Genomic DNA, 24,144 nt, shown 5'->3' with positions numbered 1-24,144 from the left:
GGTTGTATCATTATATATGAAGAGTTCTTATAAGTCAGTTAGAAAACAACAAATACTACAGTAGAAAATTAGACAGAAAATTGAACAGAGAACAAAAGTAATACAACTGGCTAATAAGCTTAAAACGCTCTCAAAGATCTGCAGATTAGAACAACAAATGATAACCTTTCACTTAAACATATTGGCAAAGGTTAAGGAGGAATGATGATGCTCAGCCTTGGCACAGGAACTTTTGTGCACTGTTTTGGGGAGTGTACATCAGCCCAACCTTGCTGGAAGGCAGCCTGGTAAAATGCATTTAAAATATGCATAACCTTTGATCCTACAGTGTTTTCCAGGAACTGTTCCTAAGGAAATCATAGTTCAAGCTTGCAAAAAGTAATGGGAAATGGTGTCCACTGAGTATAGTTGATAATAGCAGATTATCTGTAAGGATTCCTTTAGTGAAAGAACACAAATAGAATCACTATGAATGTGTAGATAGGACAAAGTGTAAAAAGATAGATCCTCAACTGTCAGTAGTTATCTCAGGGCCTGTAGGTGTGAAGGATGGGATGAGTTAGTAGACATTAAGGGGAGACTTTTAGTCATTTTATTTTTTCTGTCTTTGTTTTTTGTTTTGACTTTATACTAAGCATTATTCTTTTTTTTAATACTAAGTATTATCATAGGAAAAACATACTTTGTCTTGTTAAAAAAAAAAGTTATATTCAATTCCATACCATTTTTGTATTGCTTGATGTGTTTTCTAGAAAATAAGGTTAATTTCTATGTGGGTTCTATAGCATTTTACTTTTTGCTATAGTTATGATTTATATTTTGGAAAAAATGAAAATATCCACAAAATAGAAACCTAAAACTCAGCAGAAAAAAAAGGGTACAGATTATTTAAAAGGGAATATTTGAATTGTGCAGTCCTTAATTTTAACAAGTATGTTTCTTTTTAACTCTAGGTAATAAAGACATCACGTGGGTAATGTTGGAAGCTGGTGCCGAGACAGATGTTGTCAACTCTGTAGGAAGAACAGCAGCTCAGATGGCAGCCTTTGTGGGTGAGTTTTTATGGCAGTTTTACATTAGCTTATACCCAGAGTTTCCCCCATGGAAAAAAATACCACTTTGCTTCTCAGAGTGTAAATACTGTCATGTTTCTTTTTCTTTTTTTTTTTTTTTATAACAGCCATGTAAATGACCTTGTCTCCCTTTCACTTTTTTTTTTTTAATTTTATTTATTTATGGCTGTGTTGGGTCTTCGTTTCTGTGCGAGGGCTTTCTCTAGTTGCGGCAAGTGGGGGCCACTCTTCATCGCGGTGCGCGGGCCTCTCACTATCGCGGTCTCTCTTGTTGCGGAGCACAGGCTCCAGATGCGCAGGCTCAGTAATTGTGGCTCACGGGCCCAGTTGCTCCGTGGCATGTGGGATCTTCCCAGACCAGGGCTCGAACCCGTGTCCCCTGCATTGGCAGGCAGATTCTCAACCACTGTGCCACCAGGGAAGCCCTGTCATGTTTATTTTTAAAAAAGCAAATGTTTACAGTTTTGTCTAACTTAATGAAACACCTAATGACACTTTGGATAACATGAACAAGCTATTTTGAATCTCCACTCTGAAATACAGAGTGTGGTGAGACCTTTTTGTTGCAGTCAAATGCTTGAATGAGAATATTTTACTCCTCTAAGGAAATAGTTTAACCTAATGTTTAAGAACAGGAACTGTGGAGTCAGTGATCCTGGGTTGAAATTCTGGCTGTACCACTTAACAGCAAGTTACTTAATAATTCTGATCTTCAGTTTCCTCATTGCAAAATGTTTACATGGTTATTGAAAGGATTAAATGAGATGATAGACCTAAAGAGCTTTACATGTAGCTCTCAATAAATGCCATCAGTTATTGCTGTTTATAATAATTACAACAATGATTAGGAAGGAGCATTAATGATAATACAATATACAGCTGTTTCATTATTATCGTCATCAACCACAAACATTTATTGCGTGTGCCCAATATTTCTTGATGTGTTAATCCTGTTACTTGATATAATATAGGGGGTTTAGAAGAGAGTGGGAATGAATATTTGATGTTTGGTATTTTGGCCCCAATGAGTTGGCAGTTAGAAGAGTCCATTGATAGAAAAGCAATGATAGAAAAATCTGATTTATTGGGAATGTAGTAAGTAGCTCGGTGAGGCCTAATGATTCATTAAACAGATACTTAACATTCACAACCTGTAGACCAAGCATCACTCTAGATGCTTTGGTGAATAAGACAGAGGGTGTTCCTCCATTCATGGCACTAAGAGGATAAAGGCAATGACTATGTGAAAATGTATTCCAATGGGTGACTTAAGGGTTCCATAAAATACATCAAAGGGAGGGATCTTCTCTCCCATTCCAAGGGAATTTCAAGAGAGAAATTACATGTAAGCTAAGGTACAGTGGGAATTAGTCAGATATGGGGGACAGTAACTGTATATGGTGTTAAATTTTATTATTGTATTACTTAAAACTACTAATAGTAAGTACTGTTGATTAAGTCAAAACAGTCACTGAGTCACTTTATGACAGCTCTTTAAGAACAAATATTCTTGTTTTATTTTACTTCAGTTCAGGAGGATTTGAAAAAGGTATGGCTTTGCTGTGCAAACTTCAGAGAAATATTTATCTCCCACAGTTAGGGGCTTCCTGGTTGCTACCACCTCAGCCCTCAGCTAATTTTGAGGGTGTCAGTTTAGTAAGAAAAAACACTAAACTAGGAATCATGAGACTCATATTTTAGTTCATATCTGCTCCTAATTAGTTACAAGATCACAGGCAAATCCCTTCACCTCCAGATCCTCAGTTTTCTGATATGTACGAAGAAGCCAGGGAATTGGATGACCTGAAGTTCTCTTTAACTCTACAAGTTTTCATTATGTCCACAATGTAATGAAATAGAGCTGAGATAGAGGTTAAGTAACTTTCCCCAGATCACAGGGCTGGAAGTAGAGGAGCCTGCACTTTCAACCATTAATACAATGCTTTTCTTTTTCTCTGTTTTCTTAATACTATCAATACTACGTTAATAAAAATCTAATGTACACCTGTCCACAGTTCCATCCTAAAGTGAGGGTAATGCTTTCATTCCATTTTAATCTATTTAGACTAATTTCATAGACAGAAAATTACATTGTACCCTTTCAAGTTGACATTATATTTTCCTTATAGTTAGTCTTATTAAAAACTCATTCTCCCACTTTCATTCCCCTCAAGCAGATCAATATGTATACATATGTACTCACACATGTGCAAGATTTTTTCATCTTTTACAAATAAGGTCATACAAATATATTCCTTGCAACTTGTTTTCCTCACTTACCAGTACACCATGGAAGTCCCTCCCGTCTCACTCAGTATGTGGCTGTTTGTGTGTGTGTGTGTGTGTTTCCTTAATGTGATTGGCCTGGTCTTGTTAGAGTAAATTTTCTTTCTCCTTTTATTAACTTGAAAGATCAAGAATGCTTTTATATTCTACCAGTGCGTACTCTCCTATTCACAATGCTCCCAGTTAAACCCATATTTCTCAGTTACTATCTAGAAACAAGAGCAAAACTATACCCTGTGCCCTACCCTTAAGATTTTGCATTTGCCCATTTAGCAACCCCAACAAGATGAAATCCTTATAACTCATTTATTTCTCCACATTCTCTATGTTTGCCTTGTCAGGCAACAGGCCTTTCCTTTCCTCCTCCACCACTACGACTAGCTGTGGACTTGCCTGAGAAAGTCTAGAATGTTTGGGCCAATATGTCATTAGAGTGTCATTCATGGTGTGTTCTTTCTGCTTCAGCAGTCCTCACCATCTACAGTATAATTTCTCCATCGTGCTGTCTCCACCCGTTGGGATTAACTAACTCTGCTGCCAAGGGCTCTTGTTCTTCACTCTCTCCTCTCTTTTCTCGTTGCTCCATCTTGAGATCTCTGTTCTCATTTAGGTTTTGGTTACAGGACATTCTCAGATGGTACGTAGGTTGTATATTGTTTGAAACCCATCATAACCAAAACTCTCTTTTTCTCTGAAATGCGAGTCATATGTTGGCTAGTTTCATGATTCTTATATCACTGTTCTATTCTCTCAATCATATGTAGAAGTTACTCCACAGTTTTCTAAATCCTGGTTTTGTAAGTGAGAATGTAATTTATTTTTCTTTGTCAACTTTTCATTTCTTAGTCTGGAACTGTATTTCAATTTCAGTTTATCCTTGAAAGTAAAAAATTGTACTAGCATGTGTCTGGTTGTGTGTATGTTCTCATTAATCCTGCCGAGGGCTGACTCAGTGAGCCCATTCAGTCTAGAAGACTCAAGTCCAGTGATAGTAATAATGGCACAAAATGATGCACTGGTCCCCACCCAGCCCCCACCCCCAGCATTCATTTTCTATATTAATAGTACTATTTTATTTGTAGGTATTCACAATTCATAAATTAAAAACTCATAAAACTAAATATTTAATAGTTTCAATTTTAAAATTTAAATATAAATTAAGTAAAAATGTATAAAGATAAACTTTAAATATATATGTATATCACTCTAATATAAATTATTGGCAGATTTTTTTAAATAAAATATCAAAATTACCTAAGTACTACCTAAAATGAGAAAGATTAATGTTGGAAAAAAGTAAAGTAATATTATTTTTTTCCTTCTCACAAAGGTGTAATTTTAACAAACCTCTAGTCATACGACAGTGTCATTGTTAGGTAGCCAGTATTTTATGTACAAATATTTCCAACTGCTAACAAGGCTTTTTCTGAGTATACTAGTTGGGGGACTGATGAGAAGATGTAGTTACAAACTAAGTCTGTATTTTCCTCTGATCCCTTTACCTTCAAATATTCCTATGTCTATTTTGATAGAAGCTATTTTATTTTTTATTTTAATTTTTTTTAATTTATTTATTTTTGGCTGCGTTGGGTCTTTGTTGCTGCACACAGACTGTCTCTACTTGTGGTGAGCGGGGGCTACTCTTCATTGTGGTGCACGGCCTTCTCACTGCAATGGCCTCCCGTTGCGAAGCACGGGTTCTAGGCGTGTGGGCTTCAGTAGTTGTGGCATGTGTGCTCAGTAGTTGTGGCTCGTGGGCTCTAGGGCACAGGCTCAGTAGCTGTGGTGCACGCACTTAGTTGCTCTGCGGCATGTTGGATCTTCCCAGACCAGGACCTGAACCCAAGTCCCCTGCATTGGTAGGTGGATTCTTAACCACTGCACCACCAGGGAAGTCTCTAGAAGCTATTTTAGAGCACCTTTTTTTTTTTTAAACAGGAACCTCTGTCTTTTTATTGAAGCTGGATGTGTTTTAGAAAGCAGTTGCAATTTGTCTTCATCTTCTTTAGTTTCTTCATGTACAGTTGTAAATTCCTGCACACCATTATCTGTGTTACTTTTGGCGCTGTCATGTTTACATCCTGCTTGTAGTATATTTGCTTGATTGTCATTTTTCTCCGTTCTTGAAGATTATGTAGGTAGAAATGATCATTTTCTAAACAGAACATTTCATATTTTTAATATTTCCTGTTACTGTTTGACTTTTCCTCAAGATATATACAATGGAGATTTCTGGTTTTAAAAAAAGAAAAGAAAAAGAAACTGGTGTTTCAGCATTTAAGAATAACATCAAATACCAAAAATGATACTGTGATCACTACTAAAACTTCCCTTCATATCATGGATGTGTTCTTTTATCATTTGTTTAATTATTAATTCTCCATCCATTTCTTTTTTTTCCTGGATCTGTTTTTCAGCTCTCATCTCTTCTATAATGATTTCTATATCCTAGTTTTTCTCTGTTTTAAGATATTTCATCCCCTTCATCTTCTACATTACTATTTTAGTTCTCAATAGTAACCAGGATTACCTCTTTCAGTTTGTCTACTAACTTTTAAAAATGGAATCTTTCTGTGGTCCATGAAGGTCTCTTTACATACTGTAGTTGATCTGCTTAATTTAAGTTTTCTTCTTTGGTGGTTGTGGTTATGGTTTGGTTGTGGGTGGTTGTAGTCGTAAGAACACGTTCCGCGGAAGAAGCCCTTTGCTGGAGGCATTGCAGAGTCTTTCGAGATTGGATCCCCTTTGGTCTGCATCTCCTAGGCAGTCAGGTAAAGCCGACAGCGTCGTGGAGCCGTGAAGGGAAGTGCCATCTCTCTATACCTGTGGTCTTAGGGTCAACAAACCACGAGATATTTTGTCCTCTGCTGAGACACAGCGAGAAGCCGGTCCACTCTTGAGTTCTCTTTGAACTCTCAGGCAGGCTGAGCCCTTGGCCAACCTCAAGGGTCCACCTGGCCCACAATGCAATCCCCCCACAGGTCACCTGTTGTTGGCAGGATCGAGCAAATGCTCCCTGGACTGTGTACAAGTGGGCAGGGGCCACAAGGGCCACCCAGGGTGGACCCCTCTCTCGGAGCCCCGGCGTCTGGGCCGGCTCCCCAGGACTCTCCGCCGCTGGTCCCTCAGCCCTCCTCAGGCAGAGCGGAGGAAGAAGTCTGTCCTCCGGAGATTCTGGAAGAGCCTGCACCTGCAAATGTGCCCTGCAGGCACAGCCTGCTGGCCCAGAGTGGCCACTTTCTTGCTCCAGAGAAGTAGTGGAGAGGGAGCCAGGGAGGGGGAGGCAGCAGGAAAACACAGGCCACCAGCTTCGCCAGGGAAGGTTTTGCTTTCCTAGAACAATTTTTACCTCTGGAGATGGCTTAGAGAAGTGGCACAGGGATCTATGAGGAGCCGTAATGTGGATTCCAAGCTTACGGGGGGGGGGGGGGGGGGGGCAAAAGCTTTTTCTCTAATTCATTTCACAAAGAGGCCAAGCTTTTCTCAAATTCAAGGGGGGAAGAGATTAGCTTAACAATATGAACAGTAATTATAATGATAATAACTTTATACAGAATAAATTTAAATTCTGTGTAAAGAAAGCCAGATGTGATTAGGGAAGAATGAATATCATTTGTGTAGGGGTGGAAGAAGAGACATTTAAATTACAAGCAACTTTTATTAAACATTTAGGGTCAATTTTAAGTTGAACGTTGCTTTTTTGTTGTTGTTATCCACATAATCTTCTCATGTATTGTGAATTCTGTGTCTTTAAAAGGAGATTATTTCTTGGGCTTCCCTGGTGGCTCAGTGGTTGAGAGTCCACCTGCCGATGCAGGGGACACGGGTTCGTGCCCTGGTCCGGGAAGATCCCACATGCCGCGGAGCGGCTGGGCCCGTGAGCCATGGCCGCTGAGCCTGTGCGTCCGGAGCCTGTGCTCCGCAACAGGAGAGGCCACGGCAATGAGAGGCCCGCGTACCACAAAAAAAAAAAAAGATTATTTCTTGATCACAAAGCATGCTTATAGATGTTCCCCAGAACATTTTACCTCTCCTCCTCCCCCGTACTCTCCTTTTCTACAAATTGAAGATGTTGATGCATGTTTACTTCAGAAAACAGAGTAACATAATTAAAAAAATGGAAAATGTCTTATTTTGAATAATGAAATTATATATTTCCTATTTTTCTATTAAAAGGTCAACATGATTGTGTGACTATAATCAACAATTTCTTTCCTCGAGAGAAACTGGATTATTACACTAAACCCCAGGGACTGGATAAAGAGCCGAGGCTGCCCCCGAAGTTGGCAAGCCCCCTGCACAAAATTATCACCACAACAAATCTGCATCCTGTCAAGGTACCGTAACGTCTACTGTATTTGCTTTCTATTCAAATATTGCTTCAGAATTTAAACGGCTCTTAGTACATAGGATCATAATTGTCTTGGGCTGCTTTTTGTTGATGTAAAGCTTGTGATAGACTCTCTTGTTCACTTGATACAGTGAAGGAGTGCTGTCGTTTGAAACCTAGAAGAGAGTGAGGGACACAGCCTAGAGCCAGAGGAAAAGCTAGGCAGAGAGATGGGTTCAGCCGAAGCCTAGCTTCCACCTCATCTCACAGTGAGCTCCGGATCATTAATGGCTCCAGAGAGGCAAGGGAGCCAGGCTTTCATGTGTCAGTCTGTAATTGGCTGAGGTCTGTCCCCAGAGGGAAAGGACAGCTTCCCAGATAGTGACAAGTGAGGTGGCTGTCTTTGGATGAAGAAAGTTCCCTGAGGAAGGAGGCAGCTCGGAGCCCACAGCAGCCAACGAGCCAGCAGCAGGGACCTGGTACACAGGCCTGGTAAAGAGAATCTGGGTGGGGAACCAACAGCATCTACTACGCTAATTATCCTTCCAGGAAATGTTCTGGAATGTAATAATGAACACATTTTTTTTTTCATGCAAGTCGGTATTTGATGCATTTAAGTGATACACTTCTAGTGAATAGTCAAATCACACAGATTTTCAAACTCAGTAGACCAACCCAGAAGTCCAAATGGCTTAACTGGGAAACTTCAAGGGCTATTGTGAACTATTGCCACTGCTATTTGCTTCATGTTTTATATATGACCTTTGTGTTTATTTATAAACTGATTGTTTTTTTTTAATTGATCCAAATTAATATTATTTTTTCAGTGAGTCATCACATAAAACTCCATGTGTGCTACAATGATGCTGTCCTTTTTCAAATTTCAATGTCTACCATATGTCTTCATTCATAATGTATAGATTTGATAGTAATTCAGAGCTGTTTGGTGAGCAAGACAGTATGTTGGGTCAAAAATTGAAGTTTTCCCTTAATACAAAGTGTTAATGTAGTGAAATAGATTTCCTTTGTCTGTTACAGAAGAATCTGGAATATACTTATTGTCATTAAAATAAGTGGACAGCTCTCATAAAGTAACTCTTTTGAAAACTAACACTCAAGTTCCAAATTGTGTATAATCTTATTACTTTACTGCTACATCCCTTTGCATATGGTCTTTGAAGCTCGAGGAACAAACAAATCAAAAAATACCTTTCATGTGGTCCTTCACCCAAATTAATTTTCTGGACCATCTAGAGAGATGACAGACTAGCAGATCCTTTCCCATACAACAGACAAGTGGTATCTATTCTGTTTTTATTTTTCAAAACTCAAATGTTTTACTTAACATTCTGAAAGAACCGCTAGAGGCAACACTTATGACCCTAATCGGGCAAAAAGGAAATTCAGTCATGAATCAGGTGTTTGTGTTTCTAGTGGAGATTTTATAGGACTTAGAATTTAACCTCTAAAAAATATTTAGCCTCTTCTGTTTCAGTCTTTCTTTCCCTCCCAGCACACACAGGAAAGACAGAACTGCTGTAAACAGTGACTCCCTCTCCGTGGCACTTCTATTAGGAGTGGAGCAAGCTGGAGTGGGAAGACAGGATTTTTCCCAGGGTTATAGTATTTCTCAATGTAGAGAACGTGTGTGGTTTTACAAGGCCCTTGTCATTCCCCCTCTAGCCTGAGCATTACAGAATATTCTGGGTTTGATTGATTTGAAGAAGTTTCCTGTATGTATCTGATTCACTGTGTCTTATATCTGTGTCCACCCTTTGAGATTGCAGTAATCTCAATTATTGTGATAATTGAGTCTATGGAGTAATTTTTGATGTTTGCACAGAACCTAGTTTCTCAGGGTTAAATATCCTAAGAATTACTGTACCTCCAATTATCTTTAAAGGCACATATTTTGAGTAAATTTGATTAGGGGTATATTTATACAGACAAACTGTAAAGGTATATAAACTAAAATAGCCTACATTATATTTTTTAGAGCACTTGGTCTTATAAGAGAGACTATTCTATAATTATAGTACCTTCCTTCAGACCACACCTTGCTTTTTGTACGTATAAATAGTCTATTCACTTGAAAACCTTTCTTTTATCCATACTTTAGATAAAAGCTGCCCAGTTGCTTTTGTGGTGGCCCATTTTCATTGCTTTACCCCTTTTCAAGCTGGCACAGGTCTTCATAGGGCTTATTATAAAAAAAGTAACTAATAGCCACTCTACCAAATCAAAGACCTTTTAAGATAAGCACAGTACAACACTCGATCCAACAGTGCACCTTTTTGCTGCATTGTACCTAACACAGATACATTTGCACGGAGGTTAAGTGGCTGCTATAGCAATAAGGATGTTTGCTTTCAACAGGGACTTGGGGAATTGTGCTAATGCCCAGAATACAGAGATTATAATGGAGAAAAACAGAGTCACAGGAAAAATGACAATAGAGTTTAGCAGAGTCTCTAAGTGATTAGGAAACAGATGTGTGCAAGTGATCCTATCTTTTGATTATTAACATGATTTTTAAGCCCAGAATTTATTTATTCCTCTTCAGTAATTAATGATTCCCTTTATAATAAATATATTATTTTACAATGCTGCAGAGGTTAAAGGACAGAAACTAATTCAAATATTATTATTTTGTGTGCAGCTGTGTAAATGATTCAGTGAGCTCACTGTTGAGCTGTGGGTAGATATCATTTTTTATTGTGTGTACTGCTGTATATTATAAAATAAAGTCTAATGTCTTAAACAAAAAAAAATCAATCATTAATCTGGGTTCTATTTGGGATTTTTTAAAGAATTCTTACATGTAAGTTTAGATCCTATCCTTAGATTACAAATGCTGTATACAAAATATTGAGCAAACAGCTTCAATTGATTGCAGTTGACAGCAGAAATATAAACAGGTAATTAATGATATATATTACGGTAGGGAAAGTTTTCAGCAAACTTTTTGTTACCAATAAGGATTCTGATTATACTTATTTCATGAAGTCTAATAATTTGTTATTGAGTGCTATATTTTAAGTAAAATACTAGGTTATATATCAATTTAGTAGTGTCAAAAATAAGTAAAAAACCTTAATTTAACAGGAACATTTAATATATGTTAAATTTTCAAGTAGGAAGCTCAGCATGGGTTTTACTTAAGTTAACAAATTATCTTCATGTCTAAAGAAAAGGATCTAATTCATGAAATCTGCCACCTGTTGTTTCCTAAGATTACCTGGGACAGGTATTTAGCTGTAACACGTAAGTTAACAAATACTGAATGAACTTCTGCTCTGAGAATACAACTGTGCCTATGTTACACACATGTTTACATTACTGTATCTCACTATGGATTTTTACAGCTGTCCTATGAAAGCCTACCACAACCAATAAAGAAAAAATAAATACTCCTTATTACACTAAATTTGGGCTTAATCTGGGCATATATGGGAAGTGTGGGACTCATAATGCATCAGATTGGATAACTCTTAGAATCCCTTTTTAAAGCTATTTTTGCTTTCCACTTTGACCTATTCTCATTGGTGATTAGAAGCATATTAGGAAAATTTCCAAAGAGAAATGTAGTCAATCAGTAAGTAATACACCTTTTATTTTTAGACTTCTTGTCAGTAAAAATCTTCATTTCCTTATAATTAACAAGAATGAATGAGAATTATGGTTTTCCTAGCCATGAAATCCTAACAGTAATGTTAACTAAAAGTAGTGATTGCTCTGTTAGTTGATTCTATATATAAAAGGTGTACAAATATGCCATGCTTATCTTTAGTGAAAGTGCTTTTAACAGAGATAGTGAAACCATGATTCCTACTGGCTAACTAACACCCTAGTTTAGCTGGATGGCAAATCACTCGATAACTGATACACAGAATTCAAGAGATTCCATAATGTCAGGGTCCTTCTGTATTAGTTTTACAACTTGATCAGTGGCAATTTGCATTCTCATTTAAATTAACACAGTAAATACGTGACCATAAGAAAGACTTTATTTGGTAATCAAAACTGACTACCTAATTTGCACATGGAAAATTTCTCAATGAATTTCTAAGCTCACTGGGATTTCTTCTAGATTGTGATGCTTATAAATGAGAATCCTCTGCTGGCAGAAGAAGCAGCTCTGAATAAATGCTACAAGGTGATGGATTTGATTTGTGAGAAATGTATGAAGCAAAGAGACATGAATGAAGTACTGGCTATGAAAATGCATTACATCAGCTGTATCTTTCAGAAATGTATTAACTTCTTAAAAGACGGAGAGAATAAACTGGACACTCTGATCAAAAGGTACTGTTTTTTCCCATGTCATGTATAAAGTACACTCAAATGGATAATGTTCCATTATATGAGATCTCATTATGGATTTAAAAATTAAACATTTTAGCAGCAGATGTTAATGTTGAGATCACATTTCATCTGTAAGAAACAAGGGGCACTCATAACTAAATTGATTATTCCATTCTATACTCTTTACAACAGTGCTTTTGTTATCACCAGTTATAGGTGAGAAATCTGAAGTTTGGAGATGTTAAATATCATGTGTAAAATCATACAGCTAGAAAGCAGCCCAAGTCCAAATTTGAGGATAGGAGTGCTTATGCCATAATTGCTGCTCTGGATTCACAGTGGCGCTCAATGTATCTCTGTTTCTGTACCCAGGAGAGCTGTGTGTTACCCTTGTTCTCTGACCCCTGGGGGTCAAATTCTCCGATAGTTTTACTAAGAAAAGAGAACTAAGTCAGAAGGGTGTGACTCAATGAGAGTTTTCATTCTTTGTACAAATAACTGACATGGTAATAAGTAACTAGCTAATCTGATAACAGTGTTTAGTATGTTTTATGTCAGGGGTTACTTTTATAAATACATCTCTAAGCCCCTAAACCTGATAAGGCCTAGCCTAATGCGCAGGTAGAGCAGCAATCTGAATTGAGTCTATCCTCATGATGTGAAGACCCAATGAAAATCTTATGCAGCAAAGAAGAAACTACTCAAAGTTCATGGGTTCAGCTGGGAGGAAATGCTTAGTAATTCAACTCCTTTAAAAAGTAACTCTAGTTACTTTTTAAAAAATATCTTTCAGCTTGTTAAAAGGCCGACCTTCTGATGGCTTTCCAATATATCAAGAAAAGATCATTAGAGAAAGTATCAGAAAATTTCCTTACTGTGAAGCTACACTCCTCCAGCAGCTGGTGCGAAGCATTGCTCCTGTTGAAATTGTAAGGCTCTTCGCAACTAAATTAACTCTATCAGTAAGACCTAATCACCATATTTTGTACAATTAAAGTCATGTTCTCTTTAGCATTATTTATTTATTTAATAAAGACTTAATTCTTTATTATTTTAGAAAAACTTCAGAAGCAAACATGGAGATAGGTTTGCCTGTTAACACTGTTTCTGTTTATCCATTTCCCCTCTCTCAATCCTCTTCTTCCATTTATATGGTTCATGGTTTAATAAACAGTATATCCTTATGTCAGAATATAGATTGTTACAGTGGATACTTACATTTTTAATGCCTCTGTGAAACCTTAACAGTGGGTACACATCCACTATGTAATACAGATCCACACTTGTTCAGGTGTAGTGTGTGAAAAACCAGTACAAAATCCCATACTAGATGAAAGTAGGAATTGAATGTCTGCGTTGATGGTTTCCTGTCAGGGGGTGTGAGGGGATAAGTCATGAGAAGGCTCATTGTGTGTCCTGCTAAACAATCTCAAAGGACGTCCCAGCTTCTTATGTTCTACTTTAATGCCTCTGATTTTATAAATTTTCCATACGTTAAAAAAAATCTATTTATACTTGCCAGTTATGGGAAGTAAATTTTAACTTTATTATCTATTCTTTAAATTATTTACTGCCCTTTTGTCATATATTTATTTAAGTAGTATGAAAGACACTCCCTGCCTTCCCTATTTTGAATAGGTTTCAGTTTACCTTATCTACACCAGTTATGCTTTTACACATTTCAATCAAATCCTTTATCAGCCTTTGTCTATTAGGCAAGAAACTGATCCTGACACTATTCCCATCCCTGGTTTCCTCCCTCCATCTGGCAATGTTGGTTCTTCTCTGCCTTCTCTAGGCTGTTATATCATTCTCAGTCTGAAAAATCAGGACTAAAAATGGGTTCCAGGTGTTCCTTTATACATTGACTTAACCGACTCAGAACCATGGAAGAAGAAAGACCTAAGCAGACAAGATGATCCTATGAAGTTCATGCACTGATTTATTCCTGAGAGCTCTCCATGATTTCACATAGAGATTCTTTCCCCTTGCTCTTTAATATGCTTGGCTATTTGGTGTTTAAGCTTTTGGAAGATTCAAGTTAGCAAATTATGAGGGTGGTGTATCAATTATGAATGTGTTTTGGCTGTGCATATCAAACTCCAGCCAACTGTGAATTAAATAGATAAGGGTTCATTTATTCTTATATACTCAGAAGCCCAAAGGTAGCAGACCAGATCTGGCACAGTAGCGCAGAAATGGACTGAGGACCCAAATACTTTCCTGTTTTTCCACCCGATATTCTTTAGCCATACAGATTATCATACACATGCTTATGACCTCAGAGTTGCAAGGCTTCTCATGCTCTTCCTCCAAGCTCACATTCCTATCCTAGGCAGACAAGCAAAGGAAATCGGTCTGTAGCTGGAAAACACAAGCTCTCCCTGAAACGCATGCTGACCTGTGCTCTTAGTGGCACAGGTGGAAGTGAGTATTTTGGAGAAATGGGTATTCTGGGGAAATGCTTTTGGCTGGTCTAAACACTGCTGCTCTGACTAAATTATGTTTCTGTTAGTAAGGAGTTGGGGGAATGGCTATCAGAGAAGCAATTAATAGTGGCTGCTGTGGGATATTTCCAGCACTAACAAGTGTAGCTGACATTGTACCTTCAAGGGAGAAAACAGAAAAACTAAAAATAGCAGCCTGGAGTATTTTTTAAAAAGTCAAAGCAGGTTAGTGTAAGGCTCAACAATCCATTTTAACCCTGTATCATAAAATAATGTAGTTAGAGTGTATGGTGTGTGATTGATATTTATCCTAGTGATCTGAGCCATCAGTAAAAAGATAGTATTTATTTAATGCAATTTAGAAAAATTTCTCTCTTTAAACATTTTTGTTCTTTAAGAGTTACATATTCTGCTCTCCGGAGAACTTTATTTATCTGCAATGCTTGTGGTTGTGAGTGTCCCAGATAGCCACTGTTTACTGCCTAATGGCTTCCGGTATCCTGCAAGTTCAAAAGCCTCTGAAGCAGTGTTAAGCTTGTCCCGTGCCATGGTGGTTCTCATGGCTGGCTGCCACGAGGGTCCCCTATGGTCCTTTCTGACAGTGCTGATGCCTGGGCCCTCATGGAGGGGTTTTGATTCCCTCCGCCTACTGTGGAACTCTGGCTTCCACCTGTGACAGAATTCAGCAGGAAGTGTGAGGCATGGCTACACTTAAGAAATGCTGCTCCAGCATTGTAACAGATGATAACTGTTAAAGATATTTTGCTTTCTCAATTGACAGTGTGTATTTTAACATCTGGAAGGCTAGCTAATGTCTCTGATTTTATAGGATACATTGAATAAAGCATCCTGTTCGTTTTTAGGCTGCATATCTTCTATAGGTGGAGCTCTGGTGCCTAAACAGATTCTTATTTAACAAAGTAGATGCCAAGATTTTGCACAGCAAGAAAGAATTCTTGTCATTCAACTGTGACAAGAAAGATTTCATGTGGTTACTCTACTGTACCGTCAATTTTTTTCTGAAGCAATAGTTCACATTAACAGCCATACTTCTAGCAAAAAATCCTTTAGTTTTACCTCCAGTTACATCTGTGAGAATGTCATTGCTTTCTGACTCCCACAAAAGTCCTGTTGTGGGGGAGATTTTGAACATGTCTCAGTCACTTTTACAAAAAAAAAAATGTAATTGTTGTAAAATCTGTTGAATATATCATACTCTGTGGGCCAGACTGTTGTCTGATCAAATACTCTACTTTTAAGGCAGAATAATTTTATAGATTAATAAGTGTTCATTGTAACATTTAAGTACCAGTAATTCTCAAACTTTTAGTATGTTTCACGATGCAGGTACATGGACCACATCCTTAGAGATTCTAATTTAGAAAGTATAGATCAATCTGAATTTTTAACAAGTTCTCTTCTGAGCACAACTGCCATAGACATTCATTCCTTATGAAATTATTAACTTATATCTAGTATCTGAGGTTTTATTTCACTATTTTTTTCTCACTGTTATACTATCTTCATTCCAAAAGAGAATTCTCAGCCCTTGAATGTGAAAGGAAACTCAGTCATCATTTGTTTTCAGGAGGAGTAAGGCGGTTTTCAAAATGAGTACAGTGTAAAACAATGTTCCAAGGTGGTATTTGTAAAGCTCTGTTGTGTACAATTGATAAGGTAATATTAAAACAAATAAACTTAGGAAGAAAAGGCAAATGAAAATTTAAATTATGAAAATTGGCAAAAATTTAGTTGGGAATAAAGAAGCAAATTGGAAAAACTCAGAAACAAGAACTGTTTTGAGTAGGTAAGACAGCTCGATACCCTGTAATTGCTCTAAATAGGTCTTAATAGTATTATGCTAGGCTGATAAACATTCAAATAGGTCTTAATAGCATTATCCCAGGCAGATAAATATTTGCCCTTATAATTTCCCATGTAAAAAAATTTCATAACTCCTCTTTAGCAAGCCATTCTGATTTTCAGTAGCCATATGATAATTTTCATATTTTTTGGTTTTTCTTAATACCCTAATGCAATCACATCTATGTCTTTTTAATTTTAAGAGTTTGGAACATTTCAGTAATAAAGGTGATAATTTTTAACTATTAGAATTGCAGACCAGCATCAAGTAAATAGTTTAAAGTCTTTAAAACACTTAAATTGCACTAAACTTTTAAGAATTAAGATAAACATTTGTGATGTGCCCTATAAATTGTCCCTCAAAATATGTATATTGTCTTAATTCTCAGAAGGAAATTCCACTCTGAGCTCATTGTCATATATCTGAAATCTTTGTGTGCTTACTGAATAATCCTAATTGAAAAAATACTTTTATTCTAGAATAAGGCCAGTTTTTTTCTCTCTGAATATTTGGATCCATGACTTACCTGCCATGTACTTTGTATAGAAAAAGGTGTACTCAAAAAGGCATCTATCATTTTGTCATAGTCTGTGCAGTCTCTCGCCTTAATAATTTTGTCTCTTGTTCTTGACATGTCTTCTCTGTAGTCTTTCAATGGTGATTTCAGAGGTTATTTTCCTCCTCTTCTAACCCACTGTAGGGTTCTGATCCCACTGCATTCTCTGTACTTACCCAAGCCATCACTGGTCAGGTGGGTTTCGTGGATGTTGAATTTTGCACCACCTGTGGAGAAAAAGGAGCAAGTAAAAGATGCTCAGTGTGCAAAATGGTAAGAATGAAGTTCTTTTCAGTTCATTGACATCTGGTTTAGATTTCATCCAAATTGATAATTGAGTTTTAATATTCTGTAAATATAATAGTTGATGTCTGTTTTCTAATAAATTCTAATCCATTAGATATAAAGTATTGCATCTAATATTTTAAAATAATTTTGGAAGAGAACTACAGGATAAATGTAGTTCTGTGCCCTCTCTATGTTCTGTCAAACTCCCAGGCTGCCCAACTTCTATGCTGACTACCCCCAAAAAGGAAAGAATATGAATGGATGAATCAATATGAGAAAACAAGAGAAAAATTATCCATAGGGGACTGAGACTGGTGCAGATATGAGAACCTACAATGGAACAGTTCTAAATATGCAGTCTTAAATCTTCTGATGTTGACTTTAACTACAATCTCTTCATCAGCTCTTCCTTGTAAAACTACAACTCCCTTCTGACTGTCACGAATCTTTAAGCTTTCTGGATTACTACCCACTTCTGTCAGAATTATCTTTATAAAGGGCATATCTGAATGGGTTCTTCTTCTCACATACAAATGTCACCCACATGCATGCGTCTATACATTCACTTTACCCTATAGATTATGTTAATTTCCTCTTGTTTTTTAAGGTTGAAATTCTTCAGCATATTCTTCTGTAACCTATCATATTCTGCTATAACCTACTTCTCCAGTTTCATTTCCTTTAATCACTTACTTCTCTGAGCCTCAGTTTCCTTATGTGTGAAATCGGGCTAGAGTTGTGAGAATTAAATGTGACCATCTATATTGATTAACTACTGCCACATGTAAAAACACTCTAAAATATTTTACTTAAAACAACAATCATTTATTTTTTCTCTCATGTCTGGGGTTGGCTGGGGCACTTGTGTTCCATGTGTTTCTCATCCTCCTTGGACCAGCAGGAGGTCATTTAAAATAAAGCATAGAAAAGTTAACATTTTTACAGCACAGTACTTGGTTGAATGTCATAATTGAAAAATTATGCGATTACACCTCTTGAAAATAAACGTACAATTGCCTTCAGGTAATATATTGCGATCAAACCTGCCAGAAAACACATTGGTTTGCACACAAGAAAATCTGTAAGAGTCTCAAGGACATTTATGAGAAGCAACAGTTGGAGGCTGCCAAAGAAAAGAGTGAAGAGGACAACAGTAAGTACATAAAAAGCAAGATCATACTGTTGGTCAGTGGGGAAAGGAAGAATCAATGATACTAACACAGGACACACAGGAACCGAGTCTTCTCAGGGCACCAAGGAAGCTTGGGGTTAACCAACATAAGGATCACGCTTAAATGCATCCCTGTTTTGAGTCCCTGGGAAAATGTACAAGACTGTAGTCAGCCTAGCTATCACTAGAAAATGAAAGACATAAAATTCTGAGGATGGGACTTCCCTGGTGGCGCAGTGGTTAGGAATCTGCCTGCCAGTGCAGGGGACACAGGTTCGTACCCTGGTCCGGGAAGATCCCACACGCCGTGGAGCAACTAAGCCCGTGGGCCACAACTACTGAGCCTGTGCTCTAGAGCCCACGAGCCACTACTACTGAGCCCGTGTGCCACAACTACTGAGCCCGCGCGCCTAGAGCCTGTGCTCCACAACAAGAGAAGCCACTGCAATGAGAAGCCCGCACACTGCAACGAAGAGTAGCCCCCACTCACCACAACTAGAGAAAGCCCGCACACAGCAACAACGACCCAATGCAGCCAAAAATAAATAAATTAAATTTAAAAAAAAGATTCTGAGGAATATCGTTTATTCCACATTCTACGTTATGACTCATGAGACTGCCCTGGAACCATGCACTCTTAACGAGTTGTTACTTATATTTTGCTCACAAAGGATTTTAAGGTCTTTGAATACGAAAATAATTAAATTTCCCCTAATGGCTACCCAAAAATTTTAAGGTCGGAAGCCTTTAAATTTCTTAACTATGAAACTTCAGGTGAAATTACAGAGTAAATCTATAAATTACAAATTAACTTGAACAAATTAAATTTCTACAAGTGTGAGGGCAGTGAGTTCCATATTATTTTTCCTCTCCCTCCCTCCTGAAGTATATGACTCATTTTCATCAGGAACAGTGAGTTGTTTGAGCAATGATTCATATATTGGAGAAGAGAACCGCCCACACTACCCAGAGGATATATAGCACATTCTGGGGAGTGATAGTTTGAAAGCACTGCCCAGGTGATTCTAACACTAAGCACGTCCATCTCCACCCCTCAAGGGACTGTGTCCACTTTACCACCTGGTGGAGAAACACTACTAGTGGGAACGGATGATTGGTACAAAGCTGAATTCATACAAAATTAAATTTTTAGAAATAAATTGTTAAGAGAATAGTCAGGCTTTCTGACTGCCGTGCGTTCTCCCGTTTTCTGAACCAAACTTGTATATCCTTTATGTTGACAGGTACTAGAGAAGCCATATGGGAGGACAGTCAGTAGAATGGGAACTCCTGGCTGTTAGACATCAGCCCGTATCACACACCATTCTACACCTTTATTCTCCACAGATGTAGGATAGGCTTTATTATGCACCACTTTATGGATAAGGAAACAGCCTTGTACAGGCAGTTACCTAACCAAGCACGTCAGGCTAACTCATGGCAGAACTGTATTCGAATGTGGATTTTGCCAGTCAGCAATCCTGATTTCAAGGCCTGAGTTCAAATGCCAGTTCTGTTCTTCTCCTAGCGGTGCAACTATGAGCAAGTTAACAAACCCCTCTCTTCTCAGTTTCTCCATTTGTAAAAAATGATAATAGAGATGATACTTGGCCTCATGGTTGTTATGAGGATTAAATGATTGAATACACGTAAAGTACTTAGAAGAGTGTCCAGCACATGGTAGGAACAAAATGACTCACTTTTTTTCTTTTTATCAGATGGCAAACTTAATGTCAATTCTAACTGTGTTAATGAAGAGCAGCCGGAGGCTGAAACAGGAATCTCCCAGGAGGACTGCAATCCTAAGGATTCTGTGGAAGGGGAGAGAGAATCTCTTCAGAGTGGTGCTGGGCTGGAATGCTTACAGGATGCTCCTGCAGGTCCACAGCAGTCCGAGGAGTAAGAGCCGGAGCAGGTGCCAGCGTGGACAGTCCTCACCCTGGCGGGCAGCTGGAAAACTCACGAGACTGTCCTCCTTGCCTCCACACCTGCATGGCACTGTGGCAGGATTCCACATTTCACAGAATACGTGCTCTCCATCAAAGCTCTGTCTACCAAGCCCTAATTTCCTACTGATTCTGTTCAATAATTGGTCACATATTCCTAGGGAGAAAAATTTTTTTTCAAAATGTAGGAGAAACATTTCTATTCCCTTTCTGAGGCAGGCTTCCCAGCAGTTGTTCTCAAAGGAAAATAAATCGCCTTTTAAAGAAGAAATATAGGTTTTAGGGAACACAGAGGCAAGCAGAACAGTTGTAGGAGAGAGGAGATTTTCAGGAAAGAAAAATTTTATAGCCATAGAGATGGGTAGTTAAAAGAATCATAACTTATATGTAAATAAAATGCATATAAATAGCATTTACAATAGTGAAGTTCTACTTATTAAGGTGCAATGAAGATATGGGGATATATGTATATGTAGAGCTGATTCACTTTGTTATAAAGCAGAAACTAACACATCATTGCAATTATACTCCAATAAAGATGGTAAAAAAAAACATGCAATGAAATGAAGAAAAGCTACATGTTAAAGGATCTTTGCCATAGTTCACCTAATTGTAGTTTTTCTACAGAATTTATCCTGAGCAGCCTGAACTTTATATAGTTCCTGCAGTGGTGTTTTATCTACAGTCTTTGTACCTTCAGAAATGTCAAATCCCCCAGGAGGAACTAAGGCATAGCCACAGTTATCTCAGCATGTGCATTTAAAAAGATATCTGACGGAACTGTCAATTAAACAAAGGCTAAACATACTGTGTCCACAATTATAAAACTAACTCATGTGCCATTTTCCACTTGAAAGGCTTTTACCTTCCTGTAAGCTTTTCATATGGCTCTTCCTGTCCACAAACTGATTTGTAACTGTCACTTATAGACTGTCCTGGCATCAGTTTTTAGTGTCTGAGTATTTAAATAAAGCTAGAGTATGAGATCTGAAGATAGTGCTGTGTTTCAAAGTTTCTTGTGTTGATTTGTAAAATAAATTGTGCCTACTGATATCGCCACCTCACATCTTGTTTCATAGTGTTTTGCTGTCGAGGGTGGCAAATATTAAAGAAATACTAGAGAACTTAAAACATTTTAGGAAACTTAGCAAATACTGGAGAACACAGTATAATTATTTTAATATTCACAATTGCAAATCAAAATGACTAGAATTCTCGCCTCACTTCACTGATTAGATTTTTCTGTCTTGCTGCTTTTCCTCTTCCTTACACTCAGTTACTTTTCTCCCAGTGCCAACACATACATCTTCTGCACACCCTGTACCATGCTGCTCTAGGAAGACTTCATGTGAGTAAATCACAGTTAAGTGGGTAGGAATTCTACAGGCAGATTTTACCTGAACCTGTCAATCATGATGAGCCTCCTTTCACTCATCAAGGTACCTCAATCTACACACTGATAAACATTTATCTTTGACCAGAAAAATAGTCCTCCCAGGCCTTCCTCTTCCACAAGTATGTTTTTTTACCTGAGTTCCCTGATTCTAATTATTTTCTGGGTGTGTGGTATCATCATGGTCCCTGTCTTTGGATAGCATGGAAGGTTATGAAACAGCAGAAGGGAATAGGAAAGTCAAGAGATGAGGCAACGTAGAGGTAATTTTCCCTTCATTGAAATGAATGCTAATATGAATCAGAACTCTAACAAAGCTACAACTGGCATTAATAGTAACTTTCCAATTGGACAAAGGGAACTTTAGATATAAGCCATGTCAATATCAAAATTTCCATGTATGTATTTCAAGAAAGGGGTGGTTGGGCTTCCCTGGTGGCGTAGTGTTTGAGAGTCCGCCTGCCGATGCAGGGGATACGGGTTCGTGCCCCGGTCCGGGAAGACCCCACATGCCGTGGAGCGGCTGGGCCCGTGAGCCATGGCCACTGAGCCTGCGTGCCTGGAGCCTGTGCTCCGCAAGAGGCCACAACAGTGAGAGGCCCGCATACCATTAAAAAAAAAAAAAAAAAGGGGGTGGTCAGAAGATGGAGTTTAAGAGAAATGAGGTTGGTTCTCATTATACTCCCTTCCTTTGTCATAAATAACCAAAAATACATGTTTCCATTATAACACCATCAAAACAGGTGTTACCCGTTTTTTTGTTTTGTTTTTCAATATGCCATCAAGAAACTTCTTAAACAAAAATAGACCTAAAGGATAAGAATAGCCTTACTATTCCAATATGTCTTATACTTAGAGCAGATGTAATAGAATATTAAATTAGCCAGTGGGTTTATTAGGAAATTGGATTCTGCTTTTTGATCCAATAGGTGGTAATAATAGCTACCACTGAAAGTTACTGTATCCCTGAAGTTATCTTGTTTAATATTCACAACAATCCCATGAAGTAGACTTTATTTTTATCCCCATAACACAGATAAGGAGGCTAAAGTCTAAAGAGGTCTACTAATGTATCCAAAAATACAGAACTGGAACTCAACAAGGTCTGCAGTTTTGACTACAACATTGTACACTCTTAATATGTTACCATCACTGTAGTTTCTCTGCAGATGTAAGATAATAATAGAGCTCTGAAGACAAGCCATTATTTTATAGGATGTGGTAGATAATCCCTAGGCTCTTAAAAAGATGAGTGATTTTAGTCATCATGACGTATATGAGTTTACTTGAGTTTTAATATTATTGGATATTAAACTTAATAGAAATTCTTAAAGTAGATGTTCTTGCAGTGTTTTTATCTTAGGATCATCTCCCCTGCTTCTGAAGCAAATCAGTCCCCTTCTTGAGCGGGAGGTAGATGTCTTCCAGTTCTCATGGTTTACAACTAGGCCAATAAGGATACTTTTCAGAAATTTTACATTCCTGAAGCCAAAGAGGGAGGATGTTTGTTTGTTTGTTTCTCCCTTGGGACAATTATAAATTACAGGGATTCAGTTCCAGAGCTGCTAGAGCTGACATGTAGAGGTACCTGAGAGAATGTAGCCACTGAGCAGACACAGACAAGAGAGGGATAAAAAGAGGGGAAAATGTTGAATCCACTGGGCTCTGCACTGGGTTTATGGGGTTTGGTTAAATGAGCAAATTTCTCATCTGGCTTTCTATAAATCAGAAACAAAGAATCAGTAATACATCTTGTGACAACTAGAAAACAAATGGGATCAAATTTCAAAAGTTAAATATATGTAAATATAACAAAGGAAAATGAAGGCACATAAATTAAAATTTTTGAGATTTATATGCTCTTAGAAAAAGTACAAAGGCACATCAAGTTTTGGATTAGATTATAGTTATTTTGGTTGGAAAAGAAGCTCAGTACAAGGTGTTTCTGCACCTCTTTACTGATGTTTATTTTGGAAAACCTCGTATTTGCTTGAAATTGTATAGAGATTAATGCATGCTTATGTAAATTAAGACGATATTACAGCATCATTTGCATAGATGAAAAGCAAGATCTTAATTTCAGAAAAAGAAAATTTCTTCTCATAATAATTACTTTAGCAGATAAACAGGAGATTCTGCCCCCACCCCTGCCAAAAGGTGGCTCTTAGCCTAGTTTCTATGGCCTTTAAGGACTAAGTTCTAGTTTTATAAATCAATAAAGGCATCTTTTTAAATGGTGATCTTAATTTGTCTAGAATAAATCAGGTAGCTATGTAATTGATCAATTCAGGGCAATGTAGCTAGATAGTTCATAAACTCACATAAAACTACTTAATCGCAAGATGATTCCAAATGGATAAGATTTAAATGTGAAAAAAATTATCAATTCCAGAAGAAACCATGAAAAAATTCTTAATGACTTTGGCATGAAGAAGGTCTTCCTAAATGTGACACTAAACTCAGAAGCCACAAAAGGAAACAAATT

At 37.6% G+C, this 24,144-nt stretch overlaps 1 protein-coding gene across 2 annotated transcripts in view; it reads left to right on the top strand.

Moving 5' to 3' along the window:
- ANKMY2 (ankyrin repeat and MYND domain containing 2) overlaps positions 1–21,330 on the top strand; it is a 35,383-nt gene extending 14,053 nt beyond the window's left edge. For both annotated transcript variants that reach the window (XM_027102586.1, XM_027102587.1), the window contains 7 exons: positions 954–1,052; positions 7,536–7,696; positions 11,780–11,994; positions 12,788–12,923; positions 17,006–17,134; positions 18,173–18,302; positions 20,039–21,330. In XM_027102586.1, coding sequence (XP_026958387.1) covers positions 954–1,052; positions 7,536–7,696; positions 11,780–11,994; positions 12,788–12,923; positions 17,006–17,134; positions 18,173–18,302; positions 20,039–20,223 — 1,055 coding nt within the window. In that variant the 3' untranslated portion in view covers positions 20,224–21,330. The remainder of the gene's footprint in view (positions 1–953; positions 1,053–7,535; positions 7,697–11,779; positions 11,995–12,787; positions 12,924–17,005; positions 17,135–18,172; positions 18,303–20,038) is intronic.
- Positions 21,331–24,144: the final 2,814 nt, after the last annotated feature.

This window comes from Aethalodelphis obliquidens, unplaced genomic scaffold (genome assembly GCF_003676395.1).
Source record: "Aethalodelphis obliquidens isolate GAN/ISIS:26980383/991018 unplaced genomic scaffold, ASM367639v1 scaffold5, whole genome shotgun sequence".
NCBI lineage: Eukaryota > Metazoa > Chordata > Mammalia > Artiodactyla > Delphinidae > Aethalodelphis > Aethalodelphis obliquidens.
Note: the sequence above shows the minus strand (reverse complement) of the source record. Positions and strands in the feature narration are given on the sequence as shown.